At 44.1% G+C, this 20,427-nt stretch overlaps 1 protein-coding gene across 3 annotated transcripts in view; it reads left to right on the plus strand.

Annotated features, from left to right (window-relative positions):
• The window catches only part of GK5 (glycerol kinase 5), a 126,428-nt gene that overhangs the window by 34,276 nt on the left and 71,725 nt on the right, over positions 1-20,427 (plus strand). For 2 of the 3 annotated variants that reach the window (XM_073576595.1, XM_073576594.1), the window contains exons 3-7: positions 661-736; positions 7,099-7,192; positions 9,027-9,158; positions 10,451-10,526; positions 19,241-19,302. In XM_073576595.1, coding sequence (XP_073432696.1) covers positions 661-736; positions 7,099-7,192; positions 9,027-9,158; positions 10,451-10,526; positions 19,241-19,302 — 440 coding nt within the window. The remainder of the gene's footprint in view (positions 1-660; positions 737-7,098; positions 7,193-9,026; positions 9,159-10,450; positions 10,527-19,240; positions 19,303-20,427) is intronic. The other variant, XM_073576596.1, reaches the window with a different exon arrangement.

Raw genomic sequence — 20,427 nt, forward strand, 5'->3', positions numbered from 1 at the left:
TCAGGTGTTTCCACCTTACCTGGATGGTGGGGTACCATACCTCAGGAGGAGGTGCAGTACCTCTGTGGCGACTGAACCCTCAGTGGCGCCACACATCCTCCAAGGCCGGTGATTCCATAATTTTTGCCAGGGGTTGTATAAATAAAATGTTGTCTCGCCCCACAAAAGATCAGCCATCACACAGCTCCATCAGCCTAACGATGAAAATGTTTTAACGCTGAAAAAATAACAATGACATCCAGTGAGGAGAGAATAATACTGCGCAGTGTACACCGTAAAAACAATTCCCAAAAAGCAATGTCATAATTTCATTTTTTTTCCTTAATTACTTGGAATTATTTCCCCATTTTCCAGTCCACTATGTGGTAAAATGAATGGTGTCATTCAAAGGTACAACTTGTCCACAAAAACCAAGCCCTCATACGTCTATGTAGACAGAAAAGTAAAAAGTTATGGCTCTGGGACGATGGAGAGGATAAAAGAGGGGGGAAAAAAAAAAAAAAAGAGGACAAACACGAAAAACGGAAAGCAATCTTGTCGGTGAGGAGGTAAAAAGGGCATAATTTAATAGTAGAATGAGGTGTAGATGAATAACAGCGAAGACTAGATCATAAAAATACAACTGCAATAATAAATCGGGCCCCTAATATGTCTCCGCAGATTCGGGTATCCATTTGAGTCAAGTCGCTGGTCTTGGAATCTCCACACAAAGGGCAACGTTCATTACCTGGAACAAGTAAGTTGTCAGAAGTGCGGTGTGAACTGTAGGAAGCCGTGTCCTACATGGAGTCTGCAGACGGTGCTGGTTGTATGGAATTTGTGGGGTATATCTCATCACTGTGCCCATGGTGGATCTTTGATAGGTCACCAACACATTACTTTCAAGGGATTGTGTCATCACAAAGTGATTTATTGTTTAAATCAGGTTTTTATATATTTAAAGGTTTTAGGAAAAAAATATATTATCACTCATTTATCTATATACAGCTTTCAATTTTTCACACTGGCAAATAAACCTAATACTAGACTTATAACTCCTGTTCTGTAGGGACAATTTTCATCAGTCTCACCATCATATTCTAAAAAGACAGAGAGGAGTTCTTCTTGGTGCTTAACTATAAATTCTAATGGGAGTGGTAACGGTAAAAAACTAACCCTTTGGAGTTGTGTAAGACGTAGGCCTGGATAATACTGGGGAACAAAGAAAGCGCATTAGGGTGTTATCCAATTTAATGCGGTAATCCAAGGCGTTGCTGCTCACCTGATGGGGTTCTGAAGGACACAACTCTGAGAAGGTATCAAATATGGATCCAGCAGCTAAGGCTCCTCTGGTTGTTAGATCCAACGTAGTAGTGCAAGTGATAGGAGTGGGCAATCTGCGCTGCTGGTGGACAACCAAACAAGGAGTCGGGATCATGCAAGGATATTTGTCAGTGCGGTTTATTCTCAACGCGTTTTAAAGTGTTATAACTTCTTCATAAAGCCACAAAGAGAATCTTTGTGGTTCTCCTGTGCAGCGTTTCAGAGTCAAACACACCTGGCTGAGGTCAAACAAATAGTGCCTGATGCACACTAACCACAGACCAGGGCATGTATCAGTTGTCGGGTTCACTTTAACCCCTTTACTCCCAAGGGTGGTTTGCACGTTCATGACCGCGCCAATTTTTACAATTCTAACCACTGTCCCTTTATGAGGTAATAACTCTGGAACGCTTCCATGGATCCCGGTGATTCTGACATTGTTTTCTCGTGACATATTGTACTTCATGTTAGTGGTAAAAATTTCATTCATATAGCTTGCGTTTATTTGTGGGGAAAAAAAACGAAATTTGGCGAAAATTTTGAAACTTTTCCAAATTTGAATTTTTATGCTCTTACATCACAGAGATATGGCACTCAAAAACCTTAATAAGTAACATTTCACACATTTTCTTTACATCAGCACAATTTGGGAACCAACATTTTTTTTTTTGTTAGGAAGTTATAAGGGTTAAAAGTTGACCAGCGATTTCTCATTTTTACAACACCATTTTACTTTTAGGGGCCACATCACATTTGAAGTCACTTTGAGGGGTCTATATGATAAAAAATGCCCAAAAGTGACACCATTCTAAAAACTGCACCCCTCTAGGTGCTCAAAACCAGATTCAAGAAGTTTATTAACCCTTCAGGTGCTTCACATGCTTCACAGGAATTTTTTGAATGTTTAAAAAAAAAAATGAACACCAAGGGTAACAGGAGAAATTGGACTGGAAAAGTTATTGTGCAATTTGTCCTGAGTACGCTGATGCCTGATTTGTTGGGGGGGGGGGGGGAACCACTGGTTGGGCGCATAATAATAATAATAAATTTTATTTCTATAGCGCCGACATTTTCCGCAGCACTTTACATTTCGGAGGGGATTTGTACAGACAATAAACATTACAGCATAACAATAATCACATAGATTATAACAAATACCAAGAGGAATGAGGGCCCTGCTCGCAAGCTTACAGTCTATGAGAAAAGAGGTAGACACGAAAGGTGGGTGGTAACAGTTGCCCTGATGGTTTTGACCAGCCATAATGTTAAGTGTGTAACAGTACAGGCACAGAGGGCTAATGGACGCATAAAGCATGTGGGAACATGATACGGGGAACCTGGTTATGGTAAAACTTTTGACTGTGCCACACAGGGATACATTAGGTTAATGTGTTGAGGCGGTAGGCCAGTCTGAATAAATGCGTTTTCAGGGCACGCTTAAAATTGTGGGGATTGGGGACTAATCGTATTGATCTGGGAAGTGCATTCCAAAGAATTGGCGCAGCATGTGTAAAGTCTTGGAGACGGGAGTGGGAGGTTCTGATTATTGAGGATGCTAACCTCAGGTCATCAGCAGAATGGAGGGCGCGGGTATGGTGGTATACTGAAACAAGGGAGGAGATGTAGGGTGGTGCTGAGCCATCGAGGGCTTTGTGGGTGAGGGTAATTGTCACGCTGCGCTCACCTGGGGGAGGGACCTCGGCCCCGACGTCATCTCTTCCGGAGCCGCGGTCACTCCGGGGGTCCCGCCGGGTGCGCACGCGCACCTCCTGTACCTAGGTCCCTGTCTCCTCCATGTTATGTCTGCGCTTGCGCGCTTTTCTCAGTTCAGTCTCCAGGTCAGTCTTCTCTATGGTATTGGAGAACTTGACCTGGAAGCTCACGTGATCATGTGCTATATCAGGCTACCTCTTCCTAGGGGAGGTGCCTGATTATTGTTGTGCTTCCTGGCTTGGTCTGCCGTGTCCCTGCCTGGCTGTGCGCTGTATTCGGGTCCCTTGCCTTGCACTCTGTTGTGTCTCTTGGCACACGCTCTGAACCTGCACTCTGCCTTGTACTCGGTTGTGCCTCCTGGCACACGCTCTGACCCTGTGCTCTGTCTTGTACTTAGTTGTGCCTCCTGGCACACACTTTGAGGGTCCACTCCAGGAGTCGTCACAGTAATAAGTTTATACTGAATTCTGGAGTGGATGGGTAGCCAGTGTAATGACTGGCACAAGGTATATGCATCGGTGTAACGATTGGTGAGGAATATGATCCTAGCTGCAGCATTCAAGACAGATTGGAGGGGGGAGAGTTTGATAAGAGGGAGACCGATTAGAAGAGAGTTACAATAGTCGAGACGAGAATGAATAAGAGAAGCAGTAAGAGTTTTTGCAGAGTCAAAAGTAAGAAAAGGTCAAATTCTAGAAATGTTTTTGAGGTGCAGATGACAAGAGCGAGCCAGTGATCGGATGTTAGGGGCAAAGGAAAGCTCGGAATCAAGTATGACCCCAAGACAGCGGGCATGTTGCTGGGGAGTAATAGTGGAGCCACACACAGAAATGGCAATGTCGGGTATAGGTACATTAGTAGCGGGAGGAAACACAAGGCGTTCAGTCTTTGACAGGTCGCTGGTGTTTTCTAGAAAGGCTGGCGTGATGTCAGGAGAAGAAGCGTATAATTGGGTGTCATCAGCATAGAGATGGTACTGGAAACCAAATCTACTGATTGTTTGACCAATAGGGGCAGTGTACAAGGAGAAGAGGAGGGGGCCTAGAACCGATCCTTGAGGAACCCCAACAGTAAGGGGAAGGTGAGAGGAGGAGGAACCGGCGAAAGATACAGTAAAGGAGCGGTCAGAGAGATAGGAGGACCAGGAGAGAACGGTGTCCTTGAGGCCAATGGAACGGAGCATAGTGAGGAGGAGCCGATGAGCCACAGTGTCGAATGCTGCAGAGAGATCCAAGAGAATTAGCATGGAGTAATGACCATTTGATTTAGCTGTTAGTAGATCATTAGACACTTTAGTGAGGGCAGTTTCAGTAGAGTGTAAGGAGCGGAAACCGGATTGGAGAGGGTCGAGAAGAGAGTTATCAGAGAGATAGCGGATAAGACGGGAGTGGACCAGGCGTTCCAGGAGTTTAGAGATGAAGGGAAGATTAGAGACAGGTCTATAGTTAGCGGCACAGTTTTGGTCGAGGGATGGTTTTTTTAAGTAGTGGATGTATGATGGCATGCTTAAATGAGGAGGGAAAGATACCAGAAGAGAGAGAGAGGTTAAATATTTTAGTTAGGTGAGGGGTGACAGCAGGGGAAAGGGACTGGAGGAGATGTGACGGAAATGGGTCACTGATGCAAGTGGTTGAGCGAGAAGATGCAAGGAGCCTGCTTACTTCTTCTTCTGTGACTGGTTCAAAATCAGAGAGTGAGCTAGATGCAGTGGGGGAGGGAGGACAGTGCATGGTATGAGGTGATTGGGAGATAATTTCCTGTCGGATCTGGTCAATTTTTTTCTTTGAAGTAATTGGCCAGATCGTCAGCTCGGAGCTCCATGGTTGGGGCCTGTACTCTTGGATTGAGTAGAGAATGAAAAGTGTCAAGGAGACGTTTCGGGTTATTGGACAGTGAGGTGATGAGGGTGTTGAAATAGGTTTGTTTGGAGAGGTGAAGGGCAGTGTTGTATGTTCTAAGCATAAACTTATCATGGATGAAATCTTCGTGTAGATTGGATTTTCTCCACAGACGTTCGGTGCACCTGGAGCACCGCTGCAGGAAACGTGTTTGCAGGGTGTGCCAGGGTTGTCGCTGTCTGCGTTGTGGTGTTCTATTTATAGGGGGTGCAAATTCATCCAGGGCACTTTGAAGTGTTTCATTGTAATGCTTCAGTGCAGAATCAGGACATGAGAGGGAGGAGATAGGGGCCAATGAAGACTGCAAGTTCTTCAAAGGTTTCTGGGTGTTAATGAACTGTATGTTTCTATAAGTATGGACAGTGGGGGTGACCTGAGCAGCCTGGCAGTTCTTGATAGAGAATGAAAGAAGATTGTGGTCAGAGAGGGGAGTTTGCAAAATCATCCACTGCACAAAGCCGAGAGACCAAGTCGAGGGAGTTTCCGTCTTCATGCGTTGGAGAATTAGTAAGCTGCGAAAGGCCAAACGAGGAGGTTAGAGATAAAAGGTGAGTAGCAGATGGTGAGAGGGGAAGAGCAATGGGGATGTTGAAATCTCCCATGATGAGGGTAGGGATGTCACAGGAGAGAAAATGTGGAAGCCAAGTGGCAAAATGATCCAGGAACTGATGGGAGGGGCCGGCAGGACAATACACCACCGCCACTCGCATGGAGAAGGGGGTGTAGAGTCTGACAGCATGGACCTCAAAAGAAGGGAAGACTAGTGAGGGTAGTTGAGGGATAACCTGAAAGGTACATTTTGGTGATAGAAGCAGACCAACGCCTCCACCTGCTCTATTGTCTGATCTTGGGGTATGAGAGAAGTGTAGTCCCCCGTATGAAAGAGCAGCAGCAGTGGTAGTGTCTGACTGCTGGATCCAGGTTTCAGTAAGAGCCAGGAGGTTAAGAGAATTAGAAAGGAAAAAGTCATGAATGAAGGAGGCGCATGGCAGAGCTCAGAAGGGAAGGAGCGCCGTTTGACTTTTTCACTGCAAAATTGGCTGGATTTCAGATCGGATGCCATGTCAAGTTTGGAGAGCTCCTGATGTGCCTAAACAGTGGAAACCCCCCCACATGTGACCCTATTTTGGAAACTAGACCTCCCAAGGAACTTATCTAGATATGTGGTGAGCACTTTGAACCCCCAAGGGCTTCACAGAAATTTATAACGTACAGCCGTACAATTAAAAAATACGCGATACCAAATATGTGTACTTTTGTTGTTTTTTTTTTGTTTTTTTTTTTTTAAAAAAATGAATTTATTAGGGAATATTTTTTTTTAAATTTATTTAGCGATTTTTTTTATAAATTATTTTTACACTTTTTTTTTTAACTTTATTACATTTACCCAGCGGGGACATCACTGTCATGTGTCAGATCGCTGATCTGTCACATCACAGATCGCTGTGACAGTTCAGCGATCTGACACAGGCGCTGCACAGGCTTCCTCATGCATGCGCTCTGTGGGCAGTGAGGAAGCCGGCTCCCTGCAGGCCCCCGAAGGTCCCCGCTGCCATATTGGATCCGGGGACCTGCAGGGAAGGAGGCCCCCAGAGCAGCGCTGTACATCGCGCTGCTCCGGGGGTCTCAGGGAAGCACGGAGGGAGCCCCCTCCCTGCGCGCTTCTCTCCTATGCCGCCGGTACACTGCGATCATGTTTGATCGCAGTGTGCCGGGGGTTAATGTGTCGGGGGCGGTCCATGACCGCCCCTGACACATAGTGCTGGGTGTCAGCTGTGATAATCAGCTGACACCCGGCCACGATCAGCAGCGCTCCCCCCGTGAGCACCGCTGATCGCGCTAGACATACTATTCCGTCCTTGGGACTTAGGTCCCAGGTCACATGGACGGAATAGTACGTCTAATGTAGGAAAGGGGTTAAATCTAGATGTCTCCCATCGCCACAGTTAGGCCGGTGCTCTTACCCTCTAGCTCCACTGTGCTACCCTTCATTGCACACAATGTCACATTTGTCCTGAACGTTTGAAACCTGTTGTTATTGTTAAAATGACGGACACTGCAGAGTAAATTTAACGAACCCTATTGTATGTCAGTATGGTCCGTTTCCCATATCCTTGGTCTATTAGTTATGTTTGGGATTTTTTGGAAGGGGGGTTCCTATCTTTACATCTCATCATGTTTTCAGGAAGACTGGAGAGCCTTTTCATAACTTTATCAGCTGGCAGGACCTGCGGGCGGCAGACTTGGTCAGCTCCTGGAACAGCTCTTTATTGTTAAAGGTAATAGATTCTTCTGCACTTGCATATCTATGTACAGTGGCATGTAAAAGTTTGTGTACCCTGGTCAAAATTACTGTTATTGTGAACAGTCAAGTACATTGAAGATTAAATCACCTCTAAAGTTAAAGATGTCACATGGTCTCATTTACTTTGCATGTTAGGCAAATATATTACAAGTGGACCAATGCAAAACTTTGGGCACCCTTCGAGTGCCGAAATAAAAGGCTTTATACATGTTGTGTCTTTATTTACCATGTAACTATAGGATTAGTAATGGGTAGGTGTCTTAAAGACACCTCGGGGTTACTAAGCCTTGGGCTTGATGCCACTGGACAATACAAAGGTGACATCAACCCCATAAATATGAACCCCACTTGCCACTGCTACACGGTACGTGGGAAGAGCCGGGCAAAGTGCCAGGACTGGGGCATCTAATAGATGCACCTTTTCTGGACAGCTACGGGCTGCTATTTTTAGGCTGGAAGGGCAATATTCATGGCCCCTAAACAGCCTCAGAATACCAGCCCCCCCAGCTGTCTGCTTTAGCAAGGCTGGTTGTCAAAAATAATTAAAAAATACGGTGTGGGGACCCCTCTATTCTTGATAACCAGCCTTGCTGACAGCTGAGGGTTGCAGCCACCAGCTGTGAGTTTTGCCTGCCTGGTTATCAAAAATACAGGGGAACCCACGCCATTTTTTTTTATTATTGTTATTTAGTGGAAGCAGTAGTCCATCAGCTTACGCTAGTGACCAGAGGTAAACTTTATACCTCCAATCACACCTGCACACTCATGCTGTCATTTGACAGCTTGGGAATTGTGACCGGCTGTGATGATTTTACCGCCGAACATAAGCGGTGTTTTCTGGGCTGTCATGCACATGACAGCATGGCAAACACTAGATGTTCAGACTCCCCATTCAAATAAATGGAGTCCAGGTTCTGGAACCCAAACCCAAACTTTTTGTAACTGTTCGCCAGAACCTGCCGGACCTGAACATCCAGGTGTCCATCCATCTCTAGTCTCCCACCTTTCTTACATGAAGAGCTACATAGCTACGTTTAGCTCTTCGAGATGGCTGCAAGCCACCCTCTATTAGAAGAACACTTTGAAGCTCCATGTGTGCACCTTTGTAGGTTATAGCCCCCCCCCCCATACAGTAATAATACCCCGGGTGCCCATTATAAAGTAGTAATAGTGCTGCAAGAGCCCCTTACAAAGTAGTAGGGCCGCAATATCCTACTTTAAAGCAATAGTGCCCCTTTATGATGTACATATCCCCTGACTTTTCACTTATAAAGAAGCAATGACCGGAGTGCAGCTTATAAAGTAATATTACTCCTTCGGTGCCTCCTTTAAAAAGTAATCTTCTTAAATGCCCCCTTATCAATTATTATTGCCCCTGAGTACTCCCATGCCTAGTAATGATGACCTCTGATTAGTATGGAGTCTGACCGCAGGACTACAAAATAGCAACCCTGATCATTTGCTCCAGTAGATGACGATGTGTCCTGGTCTCTTCTGGTAGGAGAGCTGGATTTTGTTTTACGCCACCGCACATGTGTGATCTCCACGTGTCCGCTGTGGATTTTCAACCTCTGGAAGTAAACAATACTGGCCACAGTTCAATGATTATCAGCGGAGATCTTCAGCACCATAAAGCAGTGATATAGAAAGTGTACTCCATATTTGTATGCCCTTCATCTGCTCATCCCAGAAAAGTGTTGGGAACGACGATCTAGAGTTTATACTTACTGACACATCACCTATCGTGAAGGAACCTGCAAGTAATTGTGCCCCTGGGTTTTAATGTTCTATTCATTTTTGTTTTTAAGGCTGTCCATGGTTCCTGTAAATTCCTGCACTTCTTCACACGAAGAAAACGTTTTTTGGCGGCCAGCCTGATCAATTTCACCACTCAGCACGTGTCCCTACGACTGGTCTGGGTCTTACAAAACATTCCTGAGGTAAAGATGAAATGAGAAATAAGGTTTCGAGCAAGTTTATGATTGTCGCCTCACGATGACAACCACTGCTGCTTGCAGTGTCCAGAACGGCTGCGGGTTTCCTAACCGGAACTCTACAGCCTCACATATGCCTATAGGGTAGGGTATAAAGAATGGAGAAAGCGGCACTCTCCACAGGCTTTACAAAACAAAACCGTTTTAATCAGTCATTGGATGTGGGAAAGAGACACAGTGGAAATGAGCAACAGCCGTTTCGCCCCAGTATACGCTTCTTCAGGCTCCGTCATCACTAACAACACTTCCCTTTATATAGAACATCCTATCAACATATTTCTACTTTTATTAATAATTACTTTGTCGCTCGGCATAACCAAAAAAAGGAAAGCATTTAAAACCACACAATCAAAATTTTATTAAAAGTTAGATCACTAGTTTACGCTGCTATAGAAAAGGCTTAATTAATCCCAGAGCCTCTGTTTTCTTAATACTTTTTTTTATGCCTTAGTAACATTTTATGACGCTCTTCCCCCTTCTCCATGTACCTTTTCATAATGTAAAACTCATACATTTGGTTGGGATCAAGTCCGTGAACCCGCATCATGTGCTCAATGAGTCTCGGAGAACCTTTTACCTGATTGCAGTGAATCGTGCGCTAAAGCGTTTGTAGAAAGGGACGAAAGGTTTTTCTCAATTTTACAAAAAAAAAAAATATAGAATTGTGACCATGACGATTTGATTTTAAAGCAGATTTACACATAGTTTATACTAAAAGAAGGCTCATGGTTTGACAAGAACCTAGCCTATATTCCTTAAATTCCCAGTACTCACATTTGGTATAAAATAGCCATATAATACAATACACAACCTCATAACTGAGCACCAGCATTCGCCACAGAACCTAGAAAACTGCATCCCAGTACCACTTGTAAAAACTGCAGTTTCCTGCATTTTTTCTCTTTTAAAGGGCTTTTTCATCCATGTACATTTATTTAATGGTACATGATTAATATGATTGTTGTAAGACCCTCTGGTGCCTTTCACACAGTTGCAATAATGGGGTTCTCAAGTGTCCCTAAACAGCACAACCGCTACTTGGTGATGTCTGTGACCTCGGCTAGGGGGAGTTTAGGTCCCTTCTCCATACTGACTTATTGTTGAGGTTAGTGGGAGCTGTATAATTCTCCATGCAATGAGTTCCCGCTAGTGATGACCCTTGTATAATATCAAGTCAATACTTTTTTGTTGCAATTTTTAACATTATGTTTATTTTGTTTTTTCTTTCAAATAATTAGGTGCGCCAAGCAGCAGAAGAGGACAATTGTTGCTTTGGTACCATTGACACATGGCTGCTATATAAACTCACTAATGGTAAGTGCTGTCTAAAGGCTCATGCCGAGGAGTGTATCAATTCAATGTGTTCTATTCAATTTTTTTTATGAAATGGCACTCTGACAGCACAGAATAAGTCTGTTCAAATGAACGGTTTTTTTTTCTTCTGTCCAAGTGTCCATGAGACTCCGCCATTTTAATCTATGGATGTGTTAAAAAGAAAAAAATCATTCACGTAACATGATACAGCATTTCAGTGCTATTTGTTGCACTATACGTTGCCTTTCCAAATAAGTATATGCTTATATTTTGTTGATTGCACCTTTGGTGCAACCAGAATTTAATTTTGACGTATGTTGAAACATCCATTGTTAATTATAACTTCAATAAAAATATATTGAACCATCAAAAAGAAAAAAATCATTCCCACACGGACCAGCCAAGTGGCTTCTAATTTTTACAGATATATTTCTATTACAATCCTAGGAAGCTGTATTTGATCATGTACATTTTTTAGTGTAGATGTATAAAAACGAATGTCACACGGATGAAAATTAGAAAAAAATGTCCAAATATTCTGGATGAAACTTGGACGATTCATCTTATTCTCATTTTCAGGGGCCCCAAATATAAAGAATGCGGTGCATTACGTATGAAGACCATAACATCAAGTAGTAAATCTCATGGTGCATCAGTAAAGCTTCAGATTAGCAGCTAGAGTCAGTACCATCTCTGCCTGATGGGATGACTGATTATCCTTCTCTGTTTATTCTGCTCAATAAACTAATATATTGTAAGTGTACAATCAGGGAGACTGAACTGTGATCTGCGACATTATAACTGTGAGACAAGGAGCTGTGCAGTCATCATCATAATGAGTTTCTGCCCCGCACTCTTTTTTTATCCTGGAGAGCTTCAGGGGTACAGTGGCAGTTCTGGTGACCCCTTCACAGAACATAGAATCATGTATTTATCAGTGGGTCACCTTGTGATCCCACGACTAAACTGGTGAGTAGTCCATGAATCTCTCCTGTGCATGACTTCTGTGATACATTCCATACAATTTCATCATACAGGATGTTCTATTGACTGAGATGGTGACCCCTATCATAGAACATCAAAGCCTTGTAATTCCCAGGGGGGTCACACTCAGATCACATGACCTAATTAAGTACACCAAGCACTTCCAGGTAAAAGGGCAATACCAGCTGAATTATATATAGTGGGGGCTAGTGGCAGGATGAATTTAAATAAAAAGTGGAGTGCTACTTTAAGAGGACACTCTGGGCCTTATTCATGCCGGTCTTGATGAGGAGGCCTACTGGATTCAGACGCTCTTGATTTGTGAAGAGTTGCACACCTCTTCATAAATCAGTCGCTGCATGCTCCTCTGTATGTGCCTCGCCACAAATCCTACTCCAGCCCCTGCCAGAGTAAGATTTGTACCATAGTGAACACCACCGTTCTTCATGAATTTGGCGAGCGTCAGGCATCACGCCCCTGTTCCACATCAACTTTGCTCATTACAACAAAGCTCAGGAGAAACAGACATGAAGACGCAAGAAGGCTCAAAACTGAGTTGCACCTCCAAGTTGTGACTTCAAAGCTTTTACGCCAGAATTGTGTCTTGAAAAACATGAATCGGGCCCTTTGTTTTTCATATTGAAATAGATTTTATTAAATATAAGTTCAAAGGCTGGCACTGATAAAGAATAGGCACAATGCAGGAGGAGAACACCAGCCATGAAATGACATGCAACTCTCAAAGACCAGTACTAGTCATCCTCCTACATGTAGGAATCGCTGAAGGGGACTGAAAAGCGCAGTAACAGACTTCAGCATGGTCATCCATGTGATCCATCAGAAAAAGCACAGCTGAGCAGTATAGACGGGAATTGAGTATTGTCATGCTGTGATCAGGCAGGGATCCAGTGTATTTAGAAAAGAGGCCTCTCCATATTATACCTTATGTCCTAACCTTGGTTACGATCTTCTTGTGAAAGGGGCTGGCCCAAACTGGAACCTGTCCATATTGTATGGTATGCGGCCCCCAACATGGCATGTGATGGATTCATCAGGGGGCTTCAAAATAAAAATAAAAAAACTGGTGTACATAGTCATTGAAAAAGTGAGAAGTGGAGATGGCTGTAGTGCTATATACACCCAGCTATAAACTAGGAAGGTTACATGGCTATGGGCAGGCCAAAGTGAGAAATACAAGTGATCCAGGGTGATGCTCCAATAAATGATAATGAACATAGCAAAGACCAGCACAAAAATGCCAATAGGCACAATAGAGGTTATGCTGCTCAGTGGGCTATTACTACATGAATGCATTTATATGCAGATTCGAGTAAAAACATAGTAACATAGTTATTAAGGTAGAAGGAAGACTAAGTCCATCTAGTTCAACCCATATCCTATCCTAACCTGCCCTAAGATGTTGATCCAGAGGAAGGCAAAAAAAACCCATGTGGCAAACCGTAAGCTTCACATTGGGGAACAAAATTCCTTCCCGACTCCACATACGGCAATCAGACTAGCTCCCTGGATCAACGCAGTATTAAGGAAACTAGTGTATATACCCTGTAATATTATACTTTTCAAGAAAGTCATCCAGTCCCTTCTTAAATTTTAGTAGGGAATCACTCATTACAACATCATATGGCAGAGCGTTCCATAGTCTCACTGCTATTACAGTAAAGAATCCGCCTCTGTGAGTATGCTTAAACCTTCTTTCCTCCAGACGTAGAGGATGCCCCCTTGTCCCCGTCACAGGTCTGAGTAAAAAGATCATTAGAAAGGTCTCTGTTTTGTCCCCGCATATATTTATACATTGTAATAAGATCACCCCTAAGCCTTCGATTCTCCAAACTAAATAACCCCAAGTGTAATAACCTGTCTTGGTATTGCAGACCCCCCAGTTCCCTAATAACCTTGGTCGCTCTTCTCTGCACCCGCTCCAGTTCAGCTATGTCTTTCTTATACACCGGAGACCAGAACTGTACACAGTATTCTAAGTGTGGTCGCACTAGTGACTTATATAGAGGTAAAATTATTTTCTCCTCATGAGCATCTATGCCTCTTTTAATGCATCCCATTATTTTATTTGCCTTTGCAGCAGCTGCCTGACACTGGCCACTAAATGTGAGGTTGTCGTCCTCCCATACACCCAGGTCTTTTTCAATGACAGTTTTGCCCAGTGTTTTACAATTAAACACATACCGTATTTTCCGCTTTGTAAGACGCACTTTTTTTCCCCCAAAATTGAGGGGAAAAAGGGGGTGCGTCTTACAAAGAGGATATACATTTGCGCTGCCACTGAGGGTACTTGCCGCGGCACTCTGTGCCCTGATGCTGCCGCTGCGCTGTCCGCCACCGCCGCGCTCCTGTCCCCCGGTGGTTTCTTCCGCCCCACCGCCGCCGCCGCGCTCTGTCCCGTTCAGCGTGGGGGGGTCTCTGTCGCTCCATGCCTGCTTTCTTCCTGGAAAATGGCCGCCGCGCATGCGCAGACGGACATCTCGGCACTGAAATCTCGGGAGATGAGATTTCAGCGCTGAAATCTCATCTCCCGAGATTTCAGTGCCGAGATGTCCGTCTGCGCATGCGCGGCGGCCATTTTCCAGGAAGAAAGCAGGCATGGAGCGACAGAGACCCCCCCACGCTGAACGGGACAGAGCGCGGCGGCGGCGGTGGGGCGGAAGAAACCACCGGGGGACAGGAGCGCGGCGGTGGCGGACAGCGCAGCGGCAGCATCAGGGCACAGAGTGCCGCGGCAAGTACCCTCAGAACGGGACAGAGCGCGGCGATGGCGGCAAACACCGGGGGGACAGAGCGCGGTGGTGGCGGTAAGAACCGGGGGAGAGCGCGGCGGTGGTGGCAAGCAGGCACCGGGGGACAGCGTGGCGGTGGTGGCAAGCACTGGGGGACAGAGTGCGGCGGTGGTGGCAAGCAGGCACCGGGGGACAGAGCGTGGCGGTGGTGGCAAGCATCAGGGGACAGAGGGCGGCGGCAGTAACAGACACCGGCAGCGGCACGCTGCACATCAAAACACCCCCTCATCCCAGCAGCAATGTTCCACTCCGGCCTCCTCCATCACCACCCCTGGAAAGCAATAAGACGCATGGATTATAAGATGCACCCCCATTTTATTAAAAATAAAGTTTTTTTCCTATTTTTCTCCTCAAAATTTGGGGTGCGTCTTATAATCCGGAGCGTCTTATAAAGCGAAAAATACGGTAATTATACATCTTGTTTGTTCTACCCAAGTGCATGACCTTACATTTATCCCCATTAAAGCTCATTTGCATTTATCAGCCCAACCTTTTAGTTTGCATAAATCCTCCTGTAATATAAAATTGTCCTCCTCTGTATTGATTACCCTACAGAGTTTAGTGTCATCTGCAAATATTGAAGTTGTACTCTCTATGCCCCCTACAAGGTCATTAATAAATATGTTAAAAAGCGAGCCCATTACTGACCCCTGTGGTACCCCACTGCTAACCATGACCCTGTCCGAGTGTGCGCCATTAATAACCACCCTGTTTCATATCCATGAGCCAGCTCTTAACACATATTTTCCCTATCCCCATTGTTCTCATTTTATGTATCAACCTTTTGTGTGGCACCGTATCAAAAGCTTTTGAAAAGTCTATATACACTATGTCCACTGCATTCCCTTGGTCCAGTCCGGAACTTACCTCTTCATAAAAGCTTATCAGATTAGTCTGACAGGAACGGTCCCTTGTACACCCATGTTGATATTGAGTTATGAGGTTATTCTTCTCCAGATACTCCAGTATAGTATCTCTTAGAAAACCCTCCAGGATTTTACCAACAGTTGAGGTTAAACTTACTGGCCTATAATTTCCAAGTTCAGTTTTTGCCCACTTTTTGAATATTGGCACCACATTTGCTATACGCCAGTCCTGTGGTACAGACCCTGTTATTATGGAATCTTTAAATATTAAAAATAATGGTCTATCTATGACTGTACTTAATTCCTGCAGTACTCGGGGGTGTATCCCATCCGGGCCTGGGGATTTGTCAATTTTAGTGATTTTTAGACGCCGCCGTACTTCCTGCTGGGTTGAGCAGGTGACATTTAATGGAGAATTTTTATCCCTGATCATGTTATCAGTCATGGGATTTTCTTGTGTAAATACTGTTGAAAAAAACTCATTTAGCATATTGGCTTTTTCCTCATCCACCATTTCACCCAGACTATTTTTAAGGGGGCCAACACTATCATTTTTTAGTTTCTTACTTTTTATGTAGTTAAAGAATATTTTGGGATTATTTTTACTCTCTCTGGCAATTAGTCTCTCTGTCTCAATCTTTGCTGTCTTGATTTGCTTTTTACAGAATTTATTTAATCTTCTGTATTTATTTAATGCCTCACTACTACGTACTTGCTTTAATTCTCTAAATGCTTTATTTTTATCTCTTATTGCACCCCTTACAGCTCTATTTAGCCATAGTGGTTTCCTCCTATTTCTAGCATGTTTATTCCCATATGGTATATATTGTGCACAGGTCCTATTCAGGATGCTAATAAACGTCTCCCATTTTCTTTGTGTATTTTTATGTCTCAGAATATCGTCCCAGTTAATTGCACCAAGATCATCTCTCATCCGTTGGAAATTTGCCTTCCTGAAGTTTAGTGTCCTTGTAACCCCTCTACTACACATCTTATTAAAGGATACATGAAAACTTATTAATTTGTGATCACTATTACCCAAGTGACCCTCAACCCTTACATTTGATATGCGGTCTGGCCTGCTGGTTAATATTCGGTCTAGCAGTGCCCCCCCTCTTGTTGGGTCCTGAACCAGTTGTGAAAGGTAATTGTCTCTCATAGTTGTCAAAAACCTATTACCTTTGCTGGAACTGCAGGTTTCGGTTCCCCAATGTATCTCAGGGTAGTTGAAGTCCCCCCTAATAATGACTTCTTGAGTCGCTGCTTCATCTATTTGCTTTATGAGGATATTCTCTGTTGCTTCCATTATTTTTGGAGACTTATAATAAACCCCTATCAGTAATTTATTATTTTTCCCCCCTTATCTCTACCCACAGGGACTCTACATTTTCATTAGATTCATATATATTATCACGAAGGATGGGTTTTAAGGATGATTTTACATATAAACACACGCCTCCCCCTCGCTTATTTGTTCGGTCATTTCTGAACAGACTATAGCCCTGTAAATTAACCGCCCAGTCATGGCTCTCATCCAGCCATGTCTCAGATATCCCCACCATGTCATAATTATATTCCAACAACATTAACTCCAATTCCTCCATTTTGTTGGCGAGGCTTCTGGCATTAGTATACATGCACTTTATGTATCTCTCTGTACCTCTATTCTTTCTTAAATTAGTAACTGTTCTAACCCCACCCCCAATTTCATTATCTGTGCCCAGGTCTCTATCTTCCCCTCCTATAAAAGGAATACCCCCCCTCCCCCCGTCCCTAGTTTAAAAACTCCTCCAACCTTCTAGCCATTGTCTCCCCCAGCACAGCTGCACCCTCCCCATTGAGGTGCAGCCTGTCCCTAGCGTAGAACCTGTAGCCAACTGAGAAGTTGGCCCAGTTCTGCAGGAACCCAAACCCCTCCTTCCTACACCAATTTCTGAGCCACTTATTAGCCTCCCTAATCTCCCGTTGCCTCTCTGGCGTGGCACATGGCACAGGATGTATTTCCAAAAATACCACCTTGGAGGTCCTTGCTTTAATCTTACAGCCTAATTCCCTGAAATCATCTTTAAGGACCTTCCACCTACCTCTAACTTTTTTGTCATTTGTGCCAATGTGCACCATGACCGCTGGATCCTCACCAGCCCCTCCCAGTAATCTGTCAACCCGATCAGTGATTTGTCGGACTCGAGCGCCAGGTAGGCAGCACACCATTCGACGATCCCTGTCTTTGTGACAGATTGCCCTATCTGTTCCCCTAATAATTGAGTCCCCCACTACCAGCACCTGTCTGGTCTGCCCTGCTCTCCTATTTCCCCCCTTACTGGAGCAGACACTCCTCCGGCTTTCAGAGGACATGCCTTGCTGCAGCAGTGCTACTCCTGCACTGACACTCCCCTCATCTGCCAACTTAGCAAACTTATTGGGGTGTGCCAGATCAGGACTAGCCTCCCTGGTGCTCTTCCCTCTACCCTGCCTTCTAGCTGTCACCCAGCTAGCTGCTTCATTGTCCTGCAGCTCCATCCTAGCATCCCCCCCTCATCTATCCCATTGATTGTCTGCTCAGTGAGCAGAAGACTCCTTTCCATATTGTCTATGGATCTCAGTGTTGCCAGCTGCACATTTAGATCCAGTATCTGGGCTTCCAAATGCACAAAGTGCTCACATCTCGCACAGCAGTATGCACGCTCGACCGGCTGTTCAAGGATTTCATACATGCGGCAAGACGTGCACTGGATGGCATTGGCAATAGTGAAGCACATCCTAATGGGGATTGCACCAGACAATAAAGATAAGCAAAAATAAATAAAAAGTATTAATAAAATATAACAGTAATTCAGTAATACCTCCCTTGGAAACTCCCTGAATACAAAGTAACTGAATCACAAGTCACACACTTACCACAGTTCGCACTTACGCTCAGGTCACACTCACTCAGGCCGAAGATTTAAAAGATTTTTGTTGCCTTTTATTTCCCTCTTACTAGCAAACCACCCTGCTGCTCAATGCACTTCCAAAAGGAGTTGAGCCCCAACCAGCTGCCCCTTTTAAACCCTTAATTATGAACTCCCACCCTTAATTAACCCCTTGTGAATATAGTTACACCTCATGATTTAAATGCTATATAGTTAACCCTTAAAAACACAGTAACATAAGAGATTAACCCTGTAGAGAGAAAAAATAGGTTAAACAAGTCCCTCAAAAATTGAACAGGTAGAAAAGCACTCAGCATCCCACAATTCAGCAACTCACACCAATTCACACAGGTATTTGTTAAAGGTTTTCCAAATACCTCTTCACTGAATCACAAGTCACACACTTACCACAGTTCGCACTTACGCTCAGGTCACACTCGCTCAGGCAGAAGATTTAAAAGATTTTTTTTCCCCTTTTACCAGCAAACCACCCTGCTGCTCCATGCACTTCCAAAAGGAAGGTTTAGTTTTAGTGTTCAGCCTTTTTTTTTTTTTTTTTTTAAGTTTTTTGACATTCAGGCTGTGACCCATTGTGCTTCCGATATTATTATTAAAGCACCACTCCAGCGGTTAATCTTTTTTCAATGTAAGCCTCCTTCCCCTGTTCTTATACTCACCTTCCGGCAACTTTCACCTTTTACCGACACCGCTCCGCTCCCTCAGCTCCATCTTGCGCCCGTAACTTCTGACTGGCCAGAAATCCGTCACAAGCTCTCAATGCAAGTCTAGGAGAGCCAGAACGAGTATCTCATAGAGATGTACTGAAGAGTGACCTCTGGCGCTCTCCATGTAATACTGGGGCTGCCGACAGGTTACTTTTTCCCGGAGACTCATCGGAGCGAAGCTGGAAAAAGATGAAGGCGGCGGCAGGCGAGTATGAGACGGGACAGTAGACGTAAATTTTAAAGTACCACTCCAGCGGCGCAATAAAAACAAACCGCAGGAGTGGGGCTTTATTTTTGTGGTACATTCTGAAATTTATAGCTAATGAATATGTGCGTACAATAAGCCCAAGGCCTCACACAATTGAGTCCTAAATGCCAAAATTGTTTGTGAATGCAAGGTTTTCTTCTCCGTTTCAGGCTCTGTACATGCAACAGACTTTTCAAATGCAAGCGGCACGGCAATTTTTGATCCTTACCTGGTAGGTAGCCACAAAACATGGACGTATTTTGTGAAACGGAAGCACGCGTAGTTCGCCACCTGGAGATGATGTGGGGGTTGAGGATTACTTTGATACACGAACCTGGTGTAGTTGTCCTGAGTGCTCAGTTTACTTAACTTGCTCAGGTAATTTGGACAGCAGCAGCTGGCGGCTCCTTCCCAAAAATTGTATAAGCACACCCAGTAGTTCTATATGGTCCACTTCTACAGTGCTGCTGTCAGACATCAAAAGGTTGAACTGTTTTTTTACAGCAGAACGGACAGTGAATGTCAGGCGATACTGAGTATTCAGACACACTTAGTAGTGTACAATCACAACGCTTTTCAGAGCCAGACCGGTTCGTTCATTAGGTATAACCTGTAAATTCTGTTTGACTGTAAAGTTTAAAAAGCCATAAAGGCTCCAAATAGTAAAACAAGTTAACTCTGAACAAAAGACCACTTCAAAATTTATGTGGGACCTGATGAAGGAGACGTTCTGGTTGTTAAACGCGTTGTGATTATCGATATGTACAAAGACTTTGTACCCTTTCTTTTGAGGAAGTGTGTATTTGTACAGATACCGCCTGACATCAACCATCCCATCCTCCTGGAAAAACACAAAATATGGATGAGGAAAGCGTACATTGCAATGTGTAGGAAGCGTTGGAGATGTATGGAAACTGGTGGTAAGGAAATTCAACAAGGATGTAGGTGACACCTATTAGACCCTATTGACCCCATGGGTTCTCTTGGGTTCCACCGATTTTTTTTTTTTACAAAAATGCATAGCACGCTATTTTTTTTTTCTGTTATTATGTTATAAAATCTGTGACAGGAGCCGCTGGTGCAGATGTGAACAGTGACGAACATACAATGCAGTTTGTTCCAGTCGTATCATCTAACCATGAGGGATTAATAGCCAAAGTTTGGCCAAATTATGATTGCGTGAATTCTCAATTGTTTTAGTTTTTTTTGTTGTTGACATTGATGCAAATATGACCACATGAAGAGCAGTTATATAAAAAACAAAACAAAAAAAAAGGCAAAACCTATTTTTTTTGTCTGGCACTTAATGTTAATTCCCAGCAAGCATCTATACGAGACTCCATCATGGTGTCCTTTA

The sequence above is a fragment of the Dendrobates tinctorius genome, unplaced genomic scaffold (assembly GCF_039654945.1).
Source record: "Dendrobates tinctorius isolate UK_male_01 unplaced genomic scaffold, ASM3965494v1 ptg000049l, whole genome shotgun sequence".
NCBI lineage: Eukaryota > Metazoa > Chordata > Amphibia > Anura > Dendrobatidae > Dendrobates > Dendrobates tinctorius.